This window comes from Rhineura floridana, chromosome 9, assembly GCF_030035675.1.
Source record: "Rhineura floridana isolate rRhiFlo1 chromosome 9, rRhiFlo1.hap2, whole genome shotgun sequence".
NCBI classification, from domain to species: domain Eukaryota; kingdom Metazoa; phylum Chordata; class Lepidosauria; order Squamata; family Rhineuridae; genus Rhineura; species Rhineura floridana.
In genome coordinates, this window is record NC_084488.1 from 31,542,316 (window position 1) to 31,558,130 (window position 15,815).

General features: G+C 41.3%; 1 protein-coding gene across 1 annotated transcript in view; it reads left to right on the top strand.

Annotated features, from left to right (window-relative positions):
- KIT (KIT proto-oncogene, receptor tyrosine kinase) overlaps window positions 1-15,815 on the top strand; it is an 88,539-nt gene that overhangs the window by 60,448 nt on the left and 12,276 nt on the right. Inside the window, exons 8-14 of the mRNA XM_061584403.1 lie at window positions 4,685-4,799; window positions 8,709-8,899; window positions 9,858-9,964; window positions 10,039-10,165; window positions 11,419-11,523; window positions 12,731-12,841; window positions 14,564-14,705. Coding sequence (XP_061440387.1) covers window positions 4,685-4,799; window positions 8,709-8,899; window positions 9,858-9,964; window positions 10,039-10,165; window positions 11,419-11,523; window positions 12,731-12,841; window positions 14,564-14,705 — 898 coding nt within the window. The remainder of the gene's footprint in view (window positions 1-4,684; window positions 4,800-8,708; window positions 8,900-9,857; window positions 9,965-10,038; window positions 10,166-11,418; window positions 11,524-12,730; window positions 12,842-14,563; window positions 14,706-15,815) is intronic.

The window sequence follows — 15,815 nt, forward strand, 5'->3', positions numbered from 1 at the left end:
TGAACAACAGCAGACCTCAACAAAGTAGTTAAACATGTAATCCCACCAGCCTCAGTTTGATTCAGTCCAAATATTCTGTCTTAACTAGCTTGTGTCTCAGATGCCTGTGTGCATTTTATCTTATCAATGTTAGTTGCAAACAAAAAAGTAAAGACAAGAATACTTGGGTTGTTAGTTCATTCAGTCCCATGGATGAAGACAGGACTAAATCAGTTTCAATCCAAGTACTATGGCATAACTGAATCATGGGTCCATAGCCTTAAGGCATGTCTGCATGGGCTTTTCATTGGAATTAAGAGCCAAACTGGATGAGATGCCATTCATGCAATTAGCAAAAAGTAAACAGCAGGTGTGGGGGGGGGCTGGTCCAGACTGGGATCCTGGGGGATGAGTAGAGTGGCTTTAACCCCTTGTAATCTCAGGAGCAATCTGTTCTACAGATAGTGGTCTGAAGGCTTTTTTCCTCTTTTTCCTGAACACTTCATTCCCTCTATCCATCAATGATACAGTTGGTACTTCATCATAAGAAGATTTCACACATGTGAAAAGCATGTATTCTTGCACAATTAAGGGCATGACATGCTCAGACAGAGCTGTAAGGGTAAGAGCTGAGATGTCTTTGTCTCTTACAACTTTTGAAACAAAATCTTTTCCCCATTTTTAGTGAAATTGCAGGCAAACTTCACACCTTGAATAAAATTTGGCAAGTCCATCATGGGCCAGACAGAATTGCTTTGTTGACCAGATATTGCTGATGGACCACTAGTTGAACACTCCCTCGTCTACAGTAACAAGAGTATATGCACAACAGCACCGGGGGGTTGGGGAGCATACCTTGCCAGGAATACTGGTTGTACAAGAAAAAGGTTTAATTTTTATTTATCTGTTTATTGGATTTGTTGGACGCCCATCTGGCAGGTTGTCCTGCCACTCTGGGCGATGTACAATAAAATACATAATACATTCAATATAAAAACATATACACAAAAATTAAAACCACGACTAATGACTACAAAACCTGAAGAACCTAACCCACCTCCCCAGCCTGGTTGAAGAGCCAGGTCTTCAAGGCCCAGTGGAAATCAAACAGGTTTGGGGAACGATCCTAGCCTCAGTTGGAAGGGTCTCAAGAAGCAGCTCTTTTGCTGGTGGAGAAAAAAGAATTCCAGCAGGATGGCAAGTCTTCTGGCTTGTTGGCTGAAAACAGGTGTGTCGGGTGGGCATGAAGACTGTGGAACTCTGTGCCAGCCAACCCTGAATCTGACATAGTTCCCTCCCAGTGACTATGGTAGGAGGGATGATGCTCCCATCTCCCGCCCTTCCTGCAGCAGAACAGTCAGGCAGTAGGTAGGATTATTGGTCCATCAGCGTTTCTCCCCCTTACATAATAACAACAGCAGTTCATTTAGGAATCACTTCCTATGCTGCATTCTGAAACAATCTACAATAAAATTAAAAACATATATAGAACAATTGCATGTATAAAAACAATGTGGCATTCAATGCTAATCCTACTTAGAGTAGACCCTGTTGAAGTTAATAGAGATGACTAACTTAGGTTCATACATTTAAATGGGTCTACTCTAAGTAGGACTTAGTTGAATACAGCTCAAACCATTTAAAACAACAGCACACCTATAAAATCAATTCATATCCAATGCAGATACCAACAGGGATAAAAATATCTGCAAGGTTTGTTGAAAGTGGAACCTTTCCAACAGGTGCCGAAAGGACAATAGAGAAAGTGCTTTTCTGATATATGAAAGAGGGAGTTCCAAAGGGTAAGTGCCACCCCACTGAAAGCCTGATTCTGACATGGTACATAATGGACCATCTGAGAGGATGGCATCTGCAAGATGCCTTCTCCTGTAGAACCCAGTGATCAGTTGGATATGTAAAGGCTGAGACAATCTTTAAGGTATCCTGGTCCAAAGCTGTATAGGACTTCGTACATCAGTGCCAACTCCTTAAACTTAGCCTTGTAGCTAATTAGCATTTAGAAGGCGCTGCCTGAAGTTTCCAAACCATTGCCAAGGGCACACAGTTTTAGGTCAGGCTTCAAAAGACACTTGACAGTCAAAGTATATTATGCAGGATAGGGTAGTACTTGAATAGGATTGTTTGGGAGTTAAATAAATGAAAGGGTTTTTCTTTTGCCTGAAGCTGTTTTTCCTGACGCTTCCTCTGACCAGGATGTGCATGATCCTTGGGTTCAACACTCAGTTGAGTGATGTTGCAAATCGACCCTGGCAATTTTGCAAAAGGATTGGTGGCTTGGTCTGATTTCCCCCCCCTGAAGTGCTACATGCAAATACAGAGAGAAAGGAGGATTTTCAGCTCCTTCAACATAATCCATTGGGGGGTGGCAAAGCAAAAGAGAACACACACAGAAGCAAGAGCCCTTCATGCATAATCTCAAGAAATATAAATAATCCCGGTTAGATACCTGGTAAGAAGCTGGCCTGCTGCCACTCTGCTATAATTTTTAAAATCTGTTTGTGAATTTGTAACATCCACCAAGACAAAAAGAACACCTCTTAAGTGGATACTTCGCATACACTGCCTCAGAAAGTGGCTTGTGGAAGGGTGAATTTGCACTGGAGATCTCCTGACTCGTAGTTTATGACATTCCAAATGTTTGAGCAGCATGCCCTGCTTTCCTCAAGCCTGCAAGAAATGAAACTGCTTCCTTTCTCTGTCTGTAGGACACGAGTAACTTACCTGGAAGAGGGCAGTGAGTTGCAGTGGATGCTGTTCATGCAAGGGCACAGAGTGTATTTTCTCACTGGGGATGGGACTGGGGCTATCTTGAAGGGCCTTCTCCCTTTTAGACTGGACAGAAATAGTGTTTACTGCTAGAGATTCTGGGGCTGGTAGTTCCAGTCTCATTTCTGATGGCAAAAGATGATCCAGCAGGGCCCAGTGAGCATCCACTGCCACCCTGCCCTGGCCCAGGTTCATTTCTGAGCTCTTGAGAGAGAAGGGGGGGCAGTGGCAAAGAGTACTTTGCAAGCATCCGCTGGGCTTTTTGTGAACGTTTAAATTGAATGTTCTCAAAAAGCTGGTGCTTTTGTAAGGGTGTTGCTTGAGTGTTTGCAAAGATTTGACCCCTTTCGGGGTGAGCAGCAGGATCCTTGTGCATCTCTTTTCTCTGCACTAGCTTTTCCAGTTGGTCTTTCTTTTGTATCTGGGGATTTGGAATTACTGTGAATGTCAAAATTATATTGGCCTCAGTTCCTGTTAGAGCTGTCCAGCTCCTCCATTAAATAAATCCTTAACAGGATGTTATGGAAAAGTTTGTCAAAAGTCTTTCCTTGGCGTACCTGTTCTTCGGACGTCTTTTCAAAGACAGCTAGAACAAATGTCTGTAAATCCTATTTATTGCTGCTGGCTTCTCATGGGCTCTGATAATAATCTTTTAAACACAGCAGTGCTGTGATTTCTTAAATGTAATAAAAGAAAGTGTAATGTCTTGGAAAAGGAAGCAGAATGCCACAAACCTCAATCAGTGGAGGAGCATATGTTAGGTACATAACAGCATAACGAGGTCTTAATCTTCATTTTACTTCATGAGAAACTTCTTTTTAAAAGGGGAGATGAACAATTGCACAGAAATCTGTTTAAAGTATCTTAGCTGCACTCATGCTAAAGACTGAGCAGGTCTAGGCATCAGCCTTATCTCCAATATTTATGTCTTTGGAGTAAAAACAAGAGGTCAGTATGTGACCAATATGACCCTGTAGAAAGACCAGATAGGTTTATGCATGTTGATGGCATTTTTTTCCTTCTCTCTTAAAATTCTTTACCTTCCCTTGGAAATTTGTTTGGTTATTTTTGGGGGGAGGGGATTTCTCTGTAGCCTTAAAAAGGTGTGTGTTACACACACATACAAGGTCAATGTAATGAAGTGTTCAGGGAGAACCCTTCTTATTCTGTGAGCTGCAGTCTCTCAACATCCACCTGTAAAGTTGGAAGAGTAATACCAATCTATCCTCATGGTAATTTCATATTCTGAGGCCTAGCAGCTACTTCTCTGGAAAGTGGTGTTAAGAAGCGGTGGCTTTGTGACAGAGTGCTTAACCCTCCTCCCACCCTGCATCTTCCCCTTGCAAGCCACTTTTCCCCTAGCCTGGGCTCTAGACATTTGGTGTCATGGAAAACTTGCATCTGGAAGCCTAGCTGGGGTAAAAGCAGCTGTTGCAGGGGGGTGAATGTAGAGAGTGGGGGAAAGATTAAGCACCCTTTTCCTACCTTCCACTTCTCTTTACTACCTCCCAACGCAACTTTGAAGAGAAACAGCGTCCAGGATTTCAGGATACAAAATGACTACGGAACACGTAATTCTGTCCTTAGAGTGCTGTTGGCAAGGCTTGCTGGGGCAAACACTGTGAAATGCTTTGAGCACTTAGGAGAAAAATGATGAGCATTTTTAAGATCATTATTAGGTTTCTGCTTACATGCAGTGCAATCCAATGTATGTTTATTCAGAAGTAAGTACCGCAGTGTTCAGTAGGGTACTTGTAGGTGAAGCGTTGATAGGATTGCTGTCTTAGGCAAACACTTTAGTTATTGACACACATTTTCAACGTATTTCTATTGTTTGGGCCAAAGTATGAGTGAAGAAGGAATGCACAGTAGTAGACAGACCTAAGGAATGACTATACATCTATCCATTTGCTTTCAGCCAAGCCGGAAATCGTTGCTTCAGACAGACTTAGCAATGGCTTGCTTCGTTGCATGGCTGCTGGGTATCCGGCCCCTAAAATAGACTGGTATTTTTGCACAGCAGCTGAACAAAGGTGAGTGACTTGAGTCATTTTCAACATGAGTTTTGATTTTTAATAAGATCTAAAGGACAATAAATTAATATAATCAGCTCCAAATGTTCAAATAAGTGGTGTATTACTCGGAGAGCAAGGATGATATAAACATTCCAGTGAAATAAATAATACGTATGTATATCACCGTGTTCTACAGGCCTGATCAGCAACTCATTTTTCTTTCCGGGGGGGGGTCACTTGAGAAGTGAGTGAGGGTCTCTATCCCGTCTACCCCAACATGTAGTGTAAGCTGTCTGCAAAGTTCTGTCATCATAAATGTCACGTTCTTCATTGAGCTGTTCAGACAGGACCCTCACCCCCATATTCAGTAAACATATGAGGGTGAGAAGGACCATGTCTGCCAGCACCTACTAGCCACACCCCTCCAGTAGTTGTGCATAGAGCCATAGATACATATCAACTTTTCTTTGCAGTCAAAAACCAGGTCATCCGGGGTCCCAGTCAGTGAGCCCTTCGTTAGTATAGCTGTACGCATGAAGGTCCCTTTCAGTATAAGCATGGCCATTGGTTGTGTCAGGAGCAGGGCTAACAGGTATTGGTTCTGAATGTGTGGGGGGGGATAGGGATGGGAAGGTTTATCTGAATAGGCTCCATGTGGCCCTAGGTTGGCAACTGTTGGCAACTCAGCATCTCTCAGGGGGATTGGTTAGGCTGGGAGGACTCTTCTTACTAACACCCTTTCTATCAGTAGCCTTATTAATGGTGGGACTTCCTGTGGTTTGCTGCTTGTTTTTATCCTCAAGGAGTCCCTGTAATTTATGACTAAACATTAAGGGCCAAACGAGACTTCAGAGGACTTCACCCAATTACAGCTGGGCTGTTCTTGGCCCTAATTATTTAACCCTGTAGAATGACAATTACAAAATAGCTTCTGTGTATGGCTATTATCATTTGGATTTATCATATAATAACACAATTTTCCAGGACACAGGGTAATTAGATTTCCATTTACACACAGTAGATTATAGGGTAAATGTGTCTTGTAAGCTTGGGGAGAAAAGAGAATTAACTACAAAAGTAATTACCAAGTTTCTAAGAAGATTGTATGTACTTTCATTGCAGGTAGAGGATTTGCAAACAGAATTATAAAATATTTGCTTATTTTGACAGTGTTCTAGATGTTCTTGCGACCATATAATGCATTTCCTATATGAATCATTTTTCACAAGTTATTTTTTTCCAAAGTTTTCTTTTGAAATGTGCATTTTTCATCAGTGGCAATGGCAAAAATTTCTCAACTCGGCACATACGCTTCATCCAAGGATTTTAAATTGTAACATTGCATTATATTATGAAAAAAGTGAATGAAGCCTTAAAAAAACATTTCTAGGATGGCCAAAGTTTTGTCTATACTAGAAACAGAATTTGCTACAGGAAGCCCTCAGAGCCAGCCCAAGACACTTTGCTTCCTGAGGCAATGGACATGATGGTGCCCCCATCCCATTCCATATATAGAAGCCAGCAGGACTGTCAGTTGAAGCTTATTACAACACTGAAGAGAGGACAGCATCCTCCACCACATTTGAGGGCAGCAGGCTAGTTTAGAAGATGTGGAGTAGGTCACGGGGCAGACCCCAGCTCTGCCATCCAACAGAATGGCATGCATGGGTGTGTGTGCTCAGGAAGAACAACCAGAGATGCCACCGTCCGCCCCTCCCACACACACTATAGCATCCACTGCCTGTGGTGGCTTTGATACTTCCCAATGGTAGGGCTGGCCCTAGGAGGCCAATCCTATCCCTAGTGCTACCCTGTGTAAGGAAGATATGTGACTCTGTCTCACCTGCCCTCCAAACTTTACCCCCAATATAGATTTGCTGATTCAAGCTAGTGCCTGTGGTATGATGCTGTTCCCATGAATCCTATGCAGTGGCTGTGAGTGTCTCAAGCCCTTCACATCCTAAATATGCTCTTGCAGAGCGTTCCTGGCAATGCAAGAGAGGAAGCCAGCTTTTGGCACAACAGAATGGAATTCCCCTTTGCACAAGTGCTTGGAATCCCGTGCATAGGACTCTGGGCTCCCTTTTGATCTCTGTATAATCAGCAGCCCTCTTATACGATGCTCCCCTTTCATGATGATTGGGTCGTACATAGGGACCTGACTGGGACCCTGCCCCCCCAAAAAGTAAGGGTCTTCGACCCCCCCAACCCTGAACAACTACACCCCTGCCCATTCACAACATGCTTTAATTATAATTTGGTATTTTAATTCTGTATGTATTCTATAATTGATTTTATGCTGTAAACTGCTTAGAAGCCTTTTCAGCATATAAGTGATATAGGAATAAAATCACCATCGTCGTCATCTGAAATCTGCAGGGAGATTCTGTCCATGGTCAGCTGAATGCAATAAGAATCCTCCCTTGGAACCTTGATTATTTGTTTGTTTGTTTGTTTGTTTGTTTGTTTGTTTGTTTGTTTATTATTTAATTTGTATCCTGCCCTTCCTCCCAGCAGGAGCCCAGGGCGACAGACAAAACACTAAAACACTCTAAAACATAACAAAACAGATCTTAAAATACATTAAAACAAAACAGCATTAAAAACATTTTAAAAAACAACCTTGAAAAAGGGTTAAAAACATTATTAAAAAACATATTAACCAATTCTGACACAGATTATGCGGGGCTCCCAATCATGGGGAGGATTCTAACTGTGCAGCTGAATAGATTACAATCATACTCAATGGATGAAAGGTCCAAAGAGGAAGAGGTGGGGCTAGCATGTATGGGGTGATTGGAGTTCAACCCCAAGCATCTGCACCGTCAACCCAGTTTGAGCCCTTCTAGATTATTTTAAACACCAGAAGAGGGCCATTGTGATCATACCATTAGTAGTACTCCAGTTTAGCTAGTTCTTCCCAGATACAAGTCACTTGTGTCTTGTCTTCTCAGTAACCATTGAAAGCTATCCAAGTTGTTCAGCAAAGTCATGCCTGACCTCTGCCAATGAAACTGGGTCGGAAAGGAGATTTCCTGGTGGATGACGCCTACTGCCTTCTTGGCTGAAAGTACAACATGACTCAAAGGAAAAATAGCCACTGGGAATGTGCCATCATTTATGATACTTTAAATTCTGACATCAAGAATATTAACCTTTGGATTATTGTAATGTTTTTAATAAATTGTCATAGCAAGCTGTGACACATTTTGTTTTCTTGTTCTGTGTATTTTGAAAATTATGAGAAGAGAAATAGGATAATACCATGCAATCATACTTAGCAGAAGATGCAAAATGAAAATTAGTTTTTTAAGCAGATTTATTTAATTTGGGATATATTTCAATATATCATTAGAAAATATACTCGCACTTGAAACCTCATGGGTGAGGGGTGGAGGGCTTTTGTTGCCTGTAAATAGCTGTTTGGTAAGGCTGCTTCCTAGCTCCACACTTATTTGAGAGTAAGCCCCATTGAATTCAACAGGACTTCCTTCTGGCTAAACACGGATTAGATAAAAGCATACAAGCTTGTGTTTGCTTACCTGGGATAAGCTTCACCAAACAGAATGGGCCTTATTTCTGGGTAAATATACATAGGATTGCTCTGTAAATTTTATAAATATGACAGATCCTACAATTTTATATGTTGCTATTTGTGCTATTAAAACGGTAAAAAAAAGTTCACGTTTGTTAAGGCTGCAATCCTATACAAATTTACCAGGGAGTAAGTTCTATTGCACTCAGTAGAATCTACCAAGTAGACATCCATAAGATTGTGCTGCAATAAAGTATTGCATATATTTCAAGTTTCCCCTGGAGGAAGAAATCCCCCCCAGTGGCATCAACATTTCTGGATATTTTACATCTGTACGTTGCCTAGCTAATTGTCCACCAAGTTGTTTCACCCAAGTGAATTTTTTCTTCCAGATGTTCAGATTCACCAAACATTTCACCCATTGATGTGAAGACCAATTATAAAGATTCACCTTTCTCTCCCTTTGGGAAGATAATTGTTGAAAGCACTATTAATCCCAGCATGTTCAAGAATGGCACTGTTGCATGTGAAGCATCCAATGACATTGCCAGGAGCACAGCCTTTTTCAACTTTGCAATTAAAGGTAACAGGCAGCCAGAGAGATTTTCTGTTCTATGTCTCTTAATATAGTAGCTACACTAAAAGGCAACAGGGATGCAAAGCTGCACTTTTAGCCCCACCCCTACAGTAATAGTCATAGTTTATTTAAATTGCAGGGCCAAAAGCCAACACAAAATTAATTAATATATCATGTACAACAAACTTACCATGTTAAAATTTATAATTGAGTTTAAAATAAATTCTATAAAGGAAAATTTAAAACATCATAAGGCAATGAGAATCTATGCTGATTGTACAGCGTCTAAAATTTAAAACTAAGACAGACTTGAACGGCAGCTGTTATTAAAATTCAGAATAAAATTAGCTCGTAGTTTCAAAGCTGCTAACACAAACAGGGATACCTTATGTGTCACGTCCAAATTTGAATCAGACATTAAGGAAATTACTTTCCCCGCTTCTGTAAGAGATTCAGATTCATCTAAAAGCTTCTTGAGGAACTTAGTTCTGGGGTCCTGATAATGTGGTTCCTCCAATTTCCTCCTCGCAAGGATCCTACATAGATAGAAGATGCTCCCATGAAGGGCCAGGAGAAGCTGCCGGACCTTAGGGGCATAGTCCTACAGCCCTTCTGTATCCTTGCTCCTTTGTGCAAGCAACACGTGAGAAGGGCTACTGAGTAAACATTTCTAGGCTGCTTTTCTACATGACCTGAAAAACACTGTTCAATACTTAAAAAAGAGCACATTAAAATCCATTTTAAAATGGCAGTGTATTTTTTGTGCTGCCAGAATAATATTATTTTAATAGCTAAATAGCATTTTTTGCACATTGTGACTAGCTAGAAGTCTGCACTAGAATGTTTCTCACTCCCAATTCAATGTTTCAACACCAAATTAGAGTGGGAGCCCAACAGAAGTAGGAGTCAAGATCTAGGTCTTTCTATATAAGATTTCAACTAGGCTTTTTTTATGTCTTTCCAGAACAAATCAGTACCCACACCCTTTTCACGCCTTTGTTGATTGGCTTTGGAATAGCAGCAGGACTGATGTGCATTACAGTCATAGTTCTGGTGTACAAATATATCCAGGTAAGAATCATGCACGTTTTTCTTTTCTCACTTTCACCCTTTTAAACACTCAAATGGTTTTATCTGTCTTTCAGAAACCTAAGTATGAGGTTCAGTGGAAAGTAGTTGATGAAATAAATGGAAACAACTATGTTTACATAGATCCAACGCAGCTTCCTTACGATGACAAATGGGAGTTTCCAAGAAACCGGCTAAGTTTTGGTTAGTTTGGATGCATTTGATTTTGCTGGTGATTAGAAGTCATCAGACCTAAAGAACTCTGTGCCAGCAGAATGGTGATATTCCCTGAAAAATATAAGACTAAATTCTCATTTTTGTGTATGCAAGTCATTTAAGGAGCTTGTTTCCTCTTTAGAGCAAGATTAGACAGTGACCTCCTTTGCACGGAACCATGGCTTACTTAGCAAGAATGGACAAGCATGTGGGCACCCAGAAGAAAAATCATGGTCACTTCACACCTTCCCAAGTCCTGCTGCTGCTGTACTATCTGGAGTTAAGCCCTGGTTTTGCTTGTGGTTTGCCTCCCCCAGACAAATTATGAGAGGTAAACCAAAAACAAACCTTGATTGCAGCTCATGGTTTGTCAGGAGTGAGACAACCATGAGCCCAGGTTTGGACATAAGCCAAACCATGGCTTAGCTCTGGGTAGCATGACTGTGTGTGGAGCAAAGTGGCTGAAATTTTTGGTCTAGATATCTACACATTTACTTGCTCATTAACCATCGTTTGGCTTGGTATTGTGTGCAAACTGGAACAATGTAAGGCCAATCGAGTTCCCCCTAGCCCAAAGGCTGGTCCCCCTTTTGTGTTGCATTTGTTGAACTGCTGCCTGCCACAAACTGGTTGATCTGAGGAAAATGGAAAACCTTTCCTGAAGGAAAAGGCTTACAATTTCTCCATAAATTATGTCATGGTTTCCGCCTCCAACTCTCCTTCTTTAATTTCGTATTCTAGTTTTAGTCACCTCCAAAATGTCACACACACAGTTGCACCCGAGCACACAGTTTAATGGCTATGATGTATAACTCTGTTTATTTATAACAGATGTCAAATAACCAAGACATAAAAGACAGGAGAGATGGAGTCAAACAGGCAAAGATTAAGTCACATCAGAGGTTATGTTAAATGAAGGTTAGCTTTGGGAAAATAAGGTAATGTAACTTTGGGCCCAAAAAATAACAATTATTGTTCTGGAGATTGTGCTTGTCATAAATTGAATCAACTGTGCTACCCCTTCCTCCACTCCCTCCCCTGATTCATGTAATAATGTAGGAATGGTTTCCTAGCTAGCTGGTAGGACATTGTGGATCTTACAGTGGCCTATCCCTGCTTTTAGAGTTTTTTTAAAAATAGAAATTGGATTGGATAATTCTATATATGTGATTATTTGCTTTACTAATCTGTTTGGTAGAACCTTAATGGATTTTTAAAAACACTTTCTGTAAATCCTTTAGGCAAGACTCTTGGAGCTGGAGCTTTTGGGAAAGTCGTTGAAGCGACTGCCTATGGTCTGTTTAAGCCTGATGGAGCAATGAGGGTAGCTGTAAAAATGCTCAAACGTAAGATCCTACACTTTCATGTTTTCTTTATTTAAAAATTCATCTCTTTCCCTGTCACTCAAAGGGTTTCCAAAGCAGCAAACAGACCAAAAGATAAAATCATGCAATAATAAATACATCTTTGTTATATGATACAGTCTTATCACAACCATCTAAAACACAGATTACCTTGAGCACCCAATTCCCAGGTTTTTACCAGCAGTTTTGAAATACCTAGAGAGCAGAACTGGATCCATGGTTGGAAATTGCTGGGAAATAGATTTCAGCTAAACATTAGGAGTCATCTCTTAATGTTATGAGCTTTTGGGCAGTGGAACAGACTGGCTCAGGAGGTGGTGGGCTGTCCTTCACCAGAAGTATTTAAGCAGAGGTTGTGTGGCCATTTGTCAGGGATGGTGTAGCACCATGCATTGCAGGTACTTCATTGAGCAGAGAGTTGCACTAATTTATTTAACTTGTATTTCAAAAAATCTCAAAGTGGTTTACATTTAAACAAAAATCAATATAAATTCTACATTCAATATAGTTGCTAATAATAACAATAATCCACATTTTAAGTAACATAATTGAGCAATACATTTCTAAACAATGTACAAAAAATGAAAACAGTGAATCATATGCAAAACAAAAAAATTATAAAATATATCTAAAAATTCATGTGTATATTACAATAAAAGCATGTATGCAATATCTTAAGCCTGTTTTAATTGGAATTAACTATTGAAAGGAAACAACTACTAAAAATGGACTAGATGACCCTGCAAGGTCCTTTCTGATTCTTGTGATTCTAAGCAGTGGAGAATGAGCCAGGAGAGCCACCTTGGGGAGCAAATTGCTCAGTGAAGTTGCAACCTTCAGGAAGGCCTTTTTCTCATAGCTATCTCCCTAGCATCATGAGGCATTTGGAGCTAGGGTTGGCACCAAAAGATCTCCAAAATAAGGAACATACTGTGAGACCATAAGAATGTATTACATGAGTCAGAACATTGTAATGTATCAAATTAAAGTTGCTTTTTGCAGTTACGTTACAAGTAAATGTTCATAAATCAGAAACCAGTGGCAACCCTAGTTTGAGCAGGGCCTCCATGGAAGATCTGAAAAGCATATTGGGCCCAGAACCAATCTGAAGAACCTCACTGCATGCTTCTTTGCAACTTCCTTCTGCTCCCTCTTTCATTTGCTGAAGCCTCATCTTTACCCTCTCCAGCCAGTGCCCATTTCACCGAGAAGGAAGCCTTGATGTCGGAACTGAAAGTCCTGAGTTACCTTGGCAACCATATTAACATTGTGAATCTGCTTGGAGCCTGTACTGTTGGAGGTATGGTTTTTAAGAAATTGCTCTGTTTTGGTGGCTTGAGAGGAGAGCTAGTGATGTGCCTGTACGCACACGCACACACCTCTCTTTTCAGGCATTATGTCTCCTTGCGTGAGGAAAAGTGGGAGCATACTGCCAATCCTGCCTTGTCTGGCTGTTTAGAGCCCTCCACAAGTTTGAGGGAGAAGGTCTGGAGCAGGGGGCCTCCTCTACTTGTGGATGCTCCTTGCAGGATTTAAACCTCTGCAAATTCAGGGCCCCAAACCATGCGGGAAGCTTCCAGGGGTAGAGGAGCCTCCCTGCTTTAAACCTTGGCCCTTAACCTTATGGTTGGCTCTAAACAGTGTACAGAGGACACATCGGAGGGGGCAGGGCTTCCCTGCTACTCCTTATGTGCTTACTTACACAGAAGAAGATCAAATGCCCAAACAGGACTAGAGGCTCTAGTATTGAGAACCATCAGGGCCATGCATTTGGTTTTAAATGGTCATAGACAAGTCAGATTTTTCCATGGGGTACTTTGACACAGGTAGCCTAGGGCACTGGGAGGATTTACGGAGCTCAAAGAAAATAACTAATCCTGTGATTCTGAACCTGATCAATCCTGTGTATCAACAGCAAACTCATTCTCCAGAGTATGCAACCTTATATAGCTAAAATGGTGCCAATCTACACAAAAGAGAGGCATCAGCAGGCTCAGAGAAATCCCAAGGTCTGCAGAAATACACAAAATCTGTAGGGAGAAAACGCACAAGTGGCCAAAAAGCAAACAAGCAGTCAGTTGATGACCGAGTATGTTCAGTGACCACAGGATGCTGAGTGTTTATTGGGGGGTGGGAGGTGGAAGGGAGTATCCTGAAGGAAGGCATGTTTGGCTAGACTACTGACGAGGAGCATTCCTCACTGCCCCACCAAATGACCCGGGCCCTTGTCATAATACCACCCCTCCCCCGACATAAACAAGCTTACTTTTTGCTGTTATGAAAAGTAGTTACTGAGCCGTGAGGATGGAAGGGAAACTTTCCAGAATAAGTAGCACTAACACAGAATCCTATAATTGAAATCCCAGGCATCCTACGCTTGAAATGACTTAGAGGCAGCCAGGCATTCAGAAAACACCTCTTTGATATAAAAACATTTGTACCATATAGGGGATTTGATTCTGCCCTTAAATTTCATTTTTTAAAAGTCTGGAGCTTCTAGCTTTCCGTCCAAGTAGCCTGTTCTGTCTGAATGGGTCTTTTACCCTATTTACTGTTGAAGACAATAATATTTTATATCTTTTCTAAAACGTGACTGTAAGAGTGAGAAACCCTATTGTAAACAGGAGCAAATCAAAGGGATTAATGTTAGAAGCTTACATTTGGAACAGATAACTTCCTACAGGAAGGGCTCCACAATGAAACAGATGTGTCTGGTTTGCACCATTATCACAAGACTTACTTAATTTGTGTGTGTGTGTGTGTTTAACTGCAGTACTATTGATGTGTGAAAATAATTAATTGGGAATGACATCGTCTTAATTGGAAATAAAGCCCAGCTTCTGAACAGAGAAGCCACTGATGTGATTTCATCCTGACTTTTCAAGCTGAAACACTACTCTACAGTGTGATTTGAAATGACCCGTTTTTGTACATGTAGCCAAATAATCTTTTTTTATATATATAATGTCTGAGCCAGAATGGAAAATTCACCCACTGCTTCTAACTTCCTCTGCATCTGCAGGTCCTACTCTGGTCATCACGGAATACTGCTGCTATGGTGACCTTTTGAATTTTCTGAGAAGGAAACGTGACTCTTTTATTTGCCCGAAGCATGACGAAACAGCTGTTTACAAGAACCTTCTCTATCAAAAAGAACACATGTAGTAAGGATGTGGTGCCCATATTTGTGGTCATTGCCAGGAAATCACAGTGCACCTTTTGAGTGTTGCTGGGAGGAGGGGATGTTTTGTGAGGGAGGGAACGTTAGCTTATCACATTCCTATTTAATTCTTCCACTGAGGAGTTCAGGCTGTTGTACATAAAGGTTGTCCTATTTTACTTATACCACTACCTTGTGAGGGTAGCCTGAGCTGAAAGATGGGTCCTGTCATCAATTACTCAGTAAGTTTTGTGGCTATTCAAGAATTTGAATCCTAGACTTTATAATTCTAGTCTAGCACACTCCACCCCTCTAGGATGCACACCTTAATGTGGTGATGGGGGTTTGAGAGTGTTGAAGAAGCTGAGAGCTATGCCGTCAGGAGTCTAGACCAAGAGGCTAGACTCCTAGCAGGGGCACCCAAGGCGGAATGGTCAAACCTGAAACACCAGACTAAGATGCATCCAAACTCAGAGGAAGGCAATGGTAAACCACCTCTGAATAACTCTTACCACAAAAACCCTATGAACAGAGCATCCAAAATGCAACACGAGATAGTGCTGGAAGATGAGATCCCCAGGTCAGAAGGCACTCACCGAGCTACTGGGGAAGAACAAAGGACAAGTACGAGTAGCGCTGTGACTAATGACGCAGCTGGGTCAAAGCCGAAAGGAAGCCCAGAGGCTGATGCGCACAGATGTGAAAGGAGAGTCCGGAGTTGTACCACGCACACAATAGGAACATGGAATGTATTCCATAAAGGAAGCCACAGACTTGAACTTAGAAGATGTGAACAGGGTGGTTCATGACAGATGCTTTTGGAGGTCACTGATTCATAGGGTTGCCATAAGTTGTAATCGACTTGAAGGCACATAACAACAAAAGCACACTCCAGCTGTCTTTTAAGACAGTGCTCAGATTATTCCACACAAGCTTTTGACTGAGTCTTTAAGTTTCCAGTGGATTAGATCTTCATATGAAAACACTACTTAACACTGAGCCAGACTAATAGTCTACATAACTGTCAGTTCTGACTTGCAGTTGTGCCTTGAACCTGAACAAAAACACACCAACATAGTGATAGGAATTTAGTAAGGGTGATAACTTTATTTAG